The sequence below is a fragment of the Haliotis rubra genome, unplaced genomic scaffold (genome assembly GCF_003918875.1).
Source record: "Haliotis rubra isolate DU_JTF1 unplaced genomic scaffold, ASM391887v1 Scf314, whole genome shotgun sequence".
In the NCBI taxonomy this organism is placed as follows: Eukaryota; Metazoa; Mollusca; class Gastropoda; order Lepetellida; family Haliotidae; genus Haliotis; species Haliotis rubra.
Window position 1 is genome coordinate 255,634 of NW_025766985.1, and position 10,217 is coordinate 265,850.

The 10,217-nt window shown below is 40.5% G+C and overlaps 1 protein-coding gene across 1 annotated transcript; it reads left to right on the top strand.

Moving 5' to 3' along the window:
- The first annotated feature begins 391 nt into the window (after positions 1-391).
- Positions 392-5,481, top strand: LOC124283376 (regucalcin-like). Its single transcript, XM_046719414.1, has 4 exons — positions 392-637; positions 1,004-1,228; positions 3,906-4,034; positions 4,942-5,481. Exons 1-4 carry the CDS (start codon positions 436-438, stop codon positions 5,145-5,147), a joined length of 762 nt encoding a protein of 253 aa, XP_046575370.1. The 5' UTR covers positions 392-435; the 3' UTR covers positions 5,148-5,481.
- Positions 5,482-10,217: the final 4,736 nt, after the last annotated feature.

Below are 10,217 nucleotides of genomic sequence, written 5' to 3' on the forward strand. Positions count from 1 at the left end.
TATGTCGATTGTGAACTCCAAGGCATAAAGCATCGTTTTCACTCATTATCAAAGTCCCCATGGTCCCTAGTATGGTGATCTCCCCTCTATAGCCCATTTTCATATTGTGTTGTTAATTAACAATTTACCAATTTTAAATGCTCCCAAATTAGTTTTGAATAAAATGAGATAATCTAGATGTTAATCCGTCCTTTGATGACAAGATTTTATACCGTTTAAATAGGATTTTTTCATATATTTGTTATTGACGTATATCTTTCTCTTGTCACTATATCACTGAAATAATGCTGATGAATATTAACTTACACATTTATCTACAAATTTAACATCCTTGAATGAGTAATCAGTGCGTTCTACAATGCCAGATAATCTCTGGATGTCCAGCAGAAGCTTCCCTTTAGTCGTTCCTTCTTACCTTCCCTCAGTAAAAGCACTATGTCATGTCCTATGTATGCAGGCTCTGTGGCGAGTGTCATCATCCCGCGACAGAAGGGCGGCTTTCTGGTAAGTCAGAAGACAGATCTCTACATCTTGGACTCTTGGGACAGTGGCAAGGTCACAAGCATTGCCAAGGTCGAGGCCGACGCTAATATGCTCAATGACGGCAAAGTGGATACTTCCGGTAGACTCTGGATTGGTATGTTCATATGTTCTTGTCTCTTGCCACTTAACAACAGTGACCGAGTCTTCTTATGCACTGCAGTTCACTGTGCAATTTGGAATACCAGGAACCTGTCATCGAACCCCAGTGGCTTGTTTGCAGTGCTTATTTCAATTTCAATAAAGAGGGAAATCTCTTGAGTTGCATCACACGCCGAGATTTACCCATTCGAAATGTAATATGATACAATTTCCTTGAACTATTGTAAACGTTAGAGGCTGCTTATGCAGGTAAACGGATTATACTGACACACTTTCCTCGCAAATATAATAAATTAATAATGTATTTGGCTTTAAATGAAAGAAGTTGTGCAAGAATAACCACTTGATACTGTCAACATAGGGTCGTGTTTCTGTGGTGAGGATAACCCTGACGTCGACAATTGGCCAAAGCATAAGGCGTCATTGTACAGCTTGGATGCTGATCGGAGCGTCAGGAAACACATCAGCAACATCAGCCTCAGCAACGGCATGGACTGGAGTGCCGACAACAGTGTCATGTACTACATCGACTCAGTACCCGGACAGGTCTGGGCCTTCGACTTTGACATCACAGCTGGGACTATAAGTAAGTAGACTCACAACACAGTAACCAGGGTAAACGTTCTGTTTTCAGAGTTGTTCATCTCTGTCAAAACGTTTTATATTGTACATCACTGTGTATATCCCACATGATGTCTTCGTCAATGTATAATTCGTTATACGTCTAACGTCAGAATAATAAAAGGTTGCGAAAAGGTGTCACAATCAGAATAATAAAAGGCTGGGAATCACCAAATCAGCCGACTCCTGAAACAACAAGCAGGCATAGACACAACCTTCTCAGCGTCCTCCAGCCTCAACAACATCCTCCATGCCAACGGAAGAAAACAACCGACCCTCAACAACAACAACAACCCGAAATGTGTTATTTATAAGATAAACTGTGATTGTGGACAAAGCTACATAGGTGAAACATCGCGACCCATCAACGCCCGAGTCAAAGAACATCGCACCTCCGTTACTAATTCCGACAGCAAATCAGCCATCTCTGACCATATCAAAGCAAACCCCAATCATCAAATAGAGTGGTCTGACATCACCATTCTCGCCAACGACCAAACAGACTTCACTAAAAGCAAGCTCACCGAAGCCATTCACATCGAACGCCATAAGCCCACCATCAACCGTGACCAAGGAAACTTCATTCCATCCGCTTATGATGCACTCCTCCACCAAGCCCAATCTATTGTATAAACATCTCACCTATTGTATAACATCTCCTTCATTGTAACTACTCCTGTATTTGTACATCTCTGGCTTCCATTCACTACCCTTTGTGTACTCACTTGCTTCATCAGCTTACTGCTTAACCAATTATAGCAATTATGTTGTTTTCTTTGTCAATCATGTTGTCTCATTGTTATATTCAGTATATGTATACATCTCCTCCACTTCATGTATCACTCTTGCTTGACAACGGTACAAGAATCTGTATCGAAACGTCGCACTCACGAAATAAAGAAGTTGTTATCCATAAAAAATTGTTCTATATCAATATGAGGACGATGAGTATTTTATACGGATTTCTGCAGGGCATCATCAGCTTTACAGTTACCCTTTTCCGGTGTGGCTCGGAATGAATTAATTCTCCTACGATGTTTTGCATTTGCAAATGCTTTAACTTTGCCTGGTGGGATGTTTCATACTGTTTTCCTATATACCATGGTGATTTTGTACGTATTTTTATCAAGGTCTTTGGGAGGGTTGAATTGGCAGTGTCAATCAGTTTATCAGAATGTGATTTGATCTGGTCTTGATCATCAATAAAATGTTATTATTCATTCATAGTACTGAAGGTGCACCAGTCAGCCTTGTTAAACTTTTATTTAGGAATAGGGATGGCAATACATGGAGTACTAGCTTGAAGAATGATGGGGAAATGACAGCTGCCACTCAGGTCATCTGACCACGAAAACTCATCAATCAGAGTGGCTAAATCTAAGGCTATGTTGAACCATTAAGATTTTGTCTCTGTACGGAATAGAAGTTCAATTGTCCTGAAGATGAACAAAGTTAGATGTCTGCTTGTAGGATAATTGGCCCCCATCATGCCACAACCACCACCATATCGGCCAACCTGCGCAACACAATTCTGGGCCAAACGTTCATTTCGACGTCGAGAGACACATACCCTACCGCCATGGCACTGAAGCAGAAAGCGTCATTCGTAACTGAACCATACACGTCGCCAATTCTTGGTAGATTCCAGAATCAAACGTCGTCGCAGCACAGGGAGAAAAATAGGGTCATGTCGTGAGACCGTATTTTATAAGGGTGTTTCATGTTTGTGTTTGACTTTCCTTGTTCCCCACCCACCGTGGAGTGTCAGCAAGGACGATATTAAACGCCTATACCAAGCGATACCACGGATACCAAGAAAGCCTGCTCAAGCAGAGACACTGAGAAATGTTCCACCAGACTGGCCTATGAGCCACGGCCTTCTGGCATAGGATTCTTAGCAAAATGGAAATTTACATGAATAGGGTTGTCGCGTTCCTTAAGTCAAACAAATCTTGTTGTGATCATTCAAAATTGAAGTTTTGTCATGCACAGGGTGTGGCATGACCAATCAATTGATATAACCGGGCCCATTCTACCATCTGCTAGCTGAGGTAAAGGTCAAAGATGTGTGCTGGGCAAAATAAACTAGTGCCCTCAACTACCAGAATCCCATCCTCCACCGACACAGGGGCACAACATGGCGAACAGCAATGGGGCGCTGTGGATCTATTACAACAAAAATGTTCCTCTTCCTGAGTGTCAATATGTGATTCGTTAGTGACCAAAACTATGTCCGATGCAATACCGTTTGTAGCATTCGTTCACTATTTTTTTCAGTTGAACAGTTGACAAGCTTTTCTAAATGTGTATGATGGGTGCCGTCGTTGGGACAGGATACGCTCACCTTTTTGCAAACACCTGGTATCATCACTAATGATTCACAAACCTGGTCTGTCATCATATCTCATAGTGTCTTTCACTGGATTGCCTGGTCCAGATCGCGTCATGTAGGTGTAATACTGCTAAATGCGGCGTGAAAGAACACTCATTTTACAGACAAAATTGTGCAGTCGTCTCTGGTTTCAGCAGAGATTTCTTACGAAAGGTTTCGTTGTTTCTATTCACACATACAGAATTGGTCCAGAAAGCTCAGTGGGTCAGAAGAATCACCGTTTCCATCAGGTGACCATGTATTGTTTCAGGCAACAAGAGAACTGTGGCTGACTTTAACTCCACTGAAGGCCCAGATGGAATGGCCATTGATACTGAGGGAAAATTATGGGTGGCCTGTTTTGACGCTGGGAAAGTTGTCCGACTCGATCCCGAGACTGGTATGTTGTTGAATATTGGTGACGAATTGAACATCTGTCCATCTTCCATTATTGATGTAATACATTTTGAAGTCACATTGCAGGTAACCAGGCTTTCAAACACTCTTTCTTCCTCTGTGTGTCCCATTCTAGACTCAAAGTTAACTTCTCAATGCAAACTGAAAGATTTAGATGAAATACTTTTGCAGAATGGTTCAAGACAATTAACTGTATCCTTTGCATAATGTTTAGTAACTAAAGTTACCATTTTTAATTACTCCTGGTAGATTCATCGCTCAAAGTACTTCAGGTCATCAGCGCATTCTAATTTGTTGGGGTTTTTTTTCATATTTTCACACACAATTGTAACAGTTAGGAAGAGAACGAGTATTCTTGGAGGATACGGACTTCATGAGCTACAGAGCTCATGATGGCAGCCGGTGACTTTATCCACCAGTAGAAACCCAGGCGAAAAACGGGAATGGGTGGTCAGGTTGTTGATACAAGTCCTCTTACTCCTTTTGGGTAGATCGTTTATCTGACTGTCAAGCACTGAGTTACAGACGGTGACAGTCTGTCGTAATGTATCCTGAACACACAGTGTATAGTCCGTTTGGCTCAAAAGCGGACCGATGAATTGCGATCTATTTGCGAAACTACCAAACATCAGACCAACTCTGTGATATTTTTGCAGAATGTTTGTCCTGTTTGTTAAATAATTTGTTTATTTTGAGGACATAAATTCTGCAAAAAACTCTAAGAGTTGGCCTGATGATGTTTTTTTATCAGCGTGTCATTGAATATTATATGTGTATTAGTTTTCGAGTTGGTCCGCAATTCATCGGTCCGCTTTTGAGCCAAACGGACTATAATCAATAATGTTTAAGAAATAGTTTCGTTAATATGGATTGGTGTTTTGTCTGTCCAGGAAAGGTGATCCGAACTGTCACATTGCCATGCGGACAAATAACATCGTGTTGTTTCGGTGGAAAGGACTTCGCCGACCTCTACGTCACATCATCGCGGTTCCTGATGACCCCAGCACAGGTGGAGAAAACACCATTGGCTGGATCAGTCTTCAAGGTCACGGGGCTTGGAGTCCGAGGTCGCAAAGCTAACAAATTCGCTGGATAAGCGCTTCTCCGTTCGGTCCACTTTCGAGTACAAAGCTCGTCCACTATTCATACATTTAAGTTTGGTGTAATTTCGGTTCTTCAGTTTGTTTTCGTCCAGACTGCATACAGAAAGAAAAGCTGAATGGAACGCATGGATATTTGCAGAGCTTACTATAAATACAGCTTGGTTTTGCCTTCAGAACCATGGACATTGTGCTGTGATTAAATAAAGTCAATAAATACTTTGAAAATAAAATAGGTGTTTGAATTACATGAGACAATGCAGACACAACCCCCACCTTGTCCTCAATAAAAAAATTCCCTGAACAAAATGTCCTGAAGCATTTGGCAGATGCCGGCGAGCAGTGGAAAAAAACATACCATATGCAATGGACTGTGATTAGTAGAAAATACACTATGACAAACAGGAAGATTACAGGATTGACTGATTCCACACCAGACACCCCGAAATCAGATATAAAGACGATCTGAATTGTGCCTGACTTTCGGCAGGCCAATCCAGCACGAGTGTCTTGGGTCATGCGAAACGATACATGAAGCTTGAAGGTTTATGCTTGGTAGTTTAAATAAACAACTGGTATTACTAGTGGCTGTATCCTCAAAGGGGGTTAAAGTACTGTAAAATCATTGTCCTCCCAAAACAAAACAATTCAAGTCAATTTAAACTTACTATGTTTTTTTTAACTGCAGTATATATGCTATTTTATTGTTATGGCTAGATTGTCAAAACATGCTGACAGCTGAAGGGATGGCGTAAATCCAGCAAAAGTATTGTAAGTCCCCATGGTCCCTAGTATGGTGATCTACCTTCGGTTGTTGGCAATCTATAGCCTGTTTTTCTTGTCATGCATAGTTAAAGTGTTTTAGATTATAGATTTGACAGTTTTACATTGATATCTGTGATATTCTCTGTGTGGATTCACAAGGGGTGGAGCTCCTTATGACGGAAGGAACTGACGTGTCTCTGGTGGAGGATTCCCATACCAACATCCTTCACTGGGCCTTTTTCGCTCGAGACTTGGATACGGTGAAGCTGGTCAGGACATCAAGGAGCCAGTGTGACGAAAGGAGCCAGTGTGTCACTGGTGGACGATGTCATTGACAACATCCTTCACTACGCCTGTCGGGGAGGCGACATTAAGATGGTTAAGCTGGTCCAGTCACTGAACGTGGTGAATATCAACAGTAGAGGACAGAACAGCGTGACACCCGTGATTGTGGCAGCAAGACGTAGTGGAACTTCTTGTGACGGAAGGAGCTGATGTGTCTCTGACGGACGAGTCTCATACCAACATACTTCACTGGGCCTGTTTCGCAGGAGTCTTGGAGACGGTGAAGCTGGTCCTCTCTCTCCACGGGGCGGACATCAACGCCCACAGCAACTACGGTCAGACGGCGGTCGAAATAGCGAGATTCTGGGGACATCCACAAGTAGTGGATCTCCTGGTGTCACGTTGTGCTCAGTAACGCCCGTCTAGTTTCATGTAGAGAGTGTCGTTACTGACACTGACATGATGTGCACGTGCTGTTCACGTTACAGTATGGTACACCATATTTGTCACCTTGTGACAGGTGTGGAAGTGAAGCCGAACTACAACATGTTCGTAGTTCAGTTTTGTGTATAGCATTAATAGAGTTGTAAGTACACATCAAGTGACTGAGTAACGATTTCATTATATTTTAAAAGTAAAACTGAAAATTCCTTCGACAAAAGGACTAGTACCTATTGCCTTTCATTAAAATGTATATAAAACAGTTTTAAAGTGAATTATTAGCGTCATGGAATATTTATATTCTTTAATCGACATAATAGTAATGTCTAAAGATTCGCATGGTGTGTATTATTGTCAAACGTTCTACGCTTTAATCGCCCTATCTTGTCGTACCTTTCACAAAGTAAATATTGTGACATGAGGATTTCATCCCTTCGCTTCATTTCTACAAATTTTTTGAATACATTATTGATATACCTCGTGCCATGTACCCTTATGTCAAACCTTATATGCATTATTCCAGACAAAAGGATCATTTCTTAGCATCCTTTTATTGTAAATTACGAAAAGAAACGTGCCTACATCATAAACAAGGACATATCCAATTATGAAAAGTCCTTTGAAAAAGCGTTAAAATCCGATTATTTTTTCTTTGTTGCATGAGCATCGATCTAAACGCTTTTTTGTATACGATGACATATGTCAACCCGTCTCTTACGAGAAACATGGGTTGCTGAAGACCAATTCTAACTCGGATCTTGTTCGATAGATGGATTTGATTATTTAAGGAGCACCCCATATAGCTGGAATATTGCTGAGTGCAACGTTAAACAACAAACAAAAGAATTAGTTCCCTACATTAATATATAACAATAATGACAGTAACGTTAAGAAGTAAAAACACTGTTTACTCAACATTTTATCTTAGCGTTTATAGTTTCATACTATTAAACAGTATTATAAATATTTGAATATTTCAACATTTTGAAAATCTATTGCCTCCTATTACAGTCTGGTGGTGATTCCCAAGAGGAAGAACACGTTGTCGGGTCCTTGCGATCATGCGCAAGCTTGAAAACACAACCAGATCTTTTATTCAAGCTCTGCTTTGAGTTAAGAGTGCTGTTTGCGTGCGTTTGGCCTACATCTTGGTTGGAGTGTTAATGTGGGTCAAGGACGGTAATGTACACGTACAAACAGGAGATGATAACAGCAGGGAGAGTGAGGCGAGGACGTTGCTCCTGTAACTGCAGTTTGTCGGACACCGTCGACTAGACACTTAAATAATGTGTGTAGGAGCGATGTTATCGTTTGGCATTTGAAGCATGGTTTTACACGCTCTATGGATATATTTACATGGAGGAAATCGACAGAGTTTCACTAATATTTTATGACATTGTATGCTATTGGAAACTGGAAATATCTCAGACACACTGACAGCTTTCCACTATCTAACACCTGCCAAGGGTGACACTGATAACGAGCAGCAGACATAATCCGGGAACAGTATCTCTAACAGGTAACAGCTAACAGGTATGTAAGTCCCATTTCTTTCAAATGTGTTTTCATACTACGTGTTTGTAATCGAAGAATATGTGTTCTTTTAATGTTTGGCTAAACTGAAATACAATCGCCATTAAGCGATGCCGTAAGTCCAGCTATAGGGCCCATGCAGGCAGCACGTAAGTCCCCAGGGTCCCCAGTATGGTGATCTACATTCAGTTGTCGGCTATCTATACCCGCCTGTTTTTATATTGTATCGTATTAATAGTAAGAAAGTTTCAGATTTACAAAGTATTATATTCATATCTGTGATCTACTAGTGGTTTTCACTGTCCTTCGTTGACAGGATTTTATAATTCAACTCTGTTTTTATTATGTATCTAGAACATTTTTAGTCACGATATGGCTGAAATATGTCCGATACGACATTACGTTTTATCTCACTCACTCACGAAAGCTAACAGAGCCAAGGTGGAGTACATTTATCTGTCTTTACGGATGTTTTTATTCCACGTTGGTAAAATCTCGCCTTCGAGGCACACTCGCAAGTGGTCATCCTCTGTTTCATTTATCATCGATACATCGGTCAAACAAAATGATACAATCTCAAGCGCATACTAACGCCGTTCTCGTGAGGTTATAACGCGAGGGTGTTTTGGGATGGTTAATATCCTGCATTATAGTACTGTCGGAAATAGAAAAAAACTGTTTTTAGGCTGTTACTCTGTATCCCTAAAATTTACACAATTGCAAATAGCATATGTCGAAATAACCCACTTCGGCCTAACTGGGCGTTCAGTGGGATGCGTAATACGATATCCAGAAAAGCATGTTTACTCGTAAAATCGGTCAAAACTTAGAAAAAAAACGAATAGTTGCTGAAAACAATAGATCAGACTATAGATGGCAATTGGGTCTCTCAGCCAGGTATGACGACGGACCGTCGACTCACCTGGCATGAAATGCACGTGCTGCCTACAGGCACAAGGGGTCATCTCAAAGATATTTTGTGCCTTTTCATGTGTGTTGACTATGTCTCATCTATTGATTAACATCTCACGTGTCTTTCTTTCATATAGTTTCATATAGTTTATGTTGAGATATGTAAAAGAGTATGATAATCGAAAACCATAGCAACGCATCGTAGTATATAGGTGGCATGACCACCCGAAGATCGACAGGACTGGATATTATTTGTAAATTGTTATGACGTGCCGTGTACCTCCCGAGTATAGTTGCCTTAAAGGATTATCTTATCTTAGCTGATATCTCTATCCCCAAGCCCGACCCAATGTTTTGCTTTTGAGACAACCCCTCCTTTCTGTTTCTTTTTATAGTGACAGTGAGACTGCATAGTAGCTACATCCTTAATAGTTTCGGCATAACAGTTATTATTTTTTACGTCAGCTATCGTTTATAATGAATCTACGTCCAATTTCAAATTGGGCATTTAAAAAGTGTCCTTTGTGATACATTATCGTCGCACACGAATGTGCATAAAGCCATGGTCTGTTCCAAATAAGTCTTTTTGGACTTAGAAAGAAACCGCATTGCTCATTTCTGCACTAATTTCCCCTCAGTAAAGTCCCTTTTCTCCGTTTCCTATCTCTCTACCACTGAGACTGTAGTTATGCCGAACTTAGGGTAACCGATATTCACACTTTCACATAACAACTACATAAATTGTAGAGATAAATGAGAAAATACAGTTTTTTTCTATTTCCGACAGTACTTTTTTTTTGTTTTTGTTAGGAATAAACATTTTATTTAGCGAGCCTTGGCCTGCTAAATACATACTGTTTATTCTTAATTCAGGATATTAACCGTCTCAAAACACACGAGTAACCTAACAAACTAAGCTATTTATCACACAATGTCATCCTCCCTTTATAATTTTAAAAGAATGTGATTCCAATTGCTACAAATCATGAAACTAAACTGCGTGGAATGTGCATAGATATCTATGACGTCACAAATATGCGCGTAGTAATACGTTACGTCACAAGCTCGGTGACACAATAATAATTGTCTATCACTCAATTTACTGCGTTAGGTCATCTAGATCCAAGTAA

Coding starts and splice junctions, on each gene's coding strand:
- LOC124283376 (XM_046719414.1), top strand. CDS start 436: ATGTCATGTCCTATGTATGCAGGCTCTGTGGCGAGTGTCATCATCCCG. Junction 638..1,003: donor TTCCGGTAGACTCTGGATTG/GTATGTTCATAT, acceptor CTGTCAACATAG/GGTCGTGTTTCTGTGGTGAG. Junction 4,035..4,941: donor CCGACTCGATCCCGAGACTG/GTATGTTGTTGA, acceptor TTGTCTGTCCAG/GAAAGGTGATCCGAACTGTC.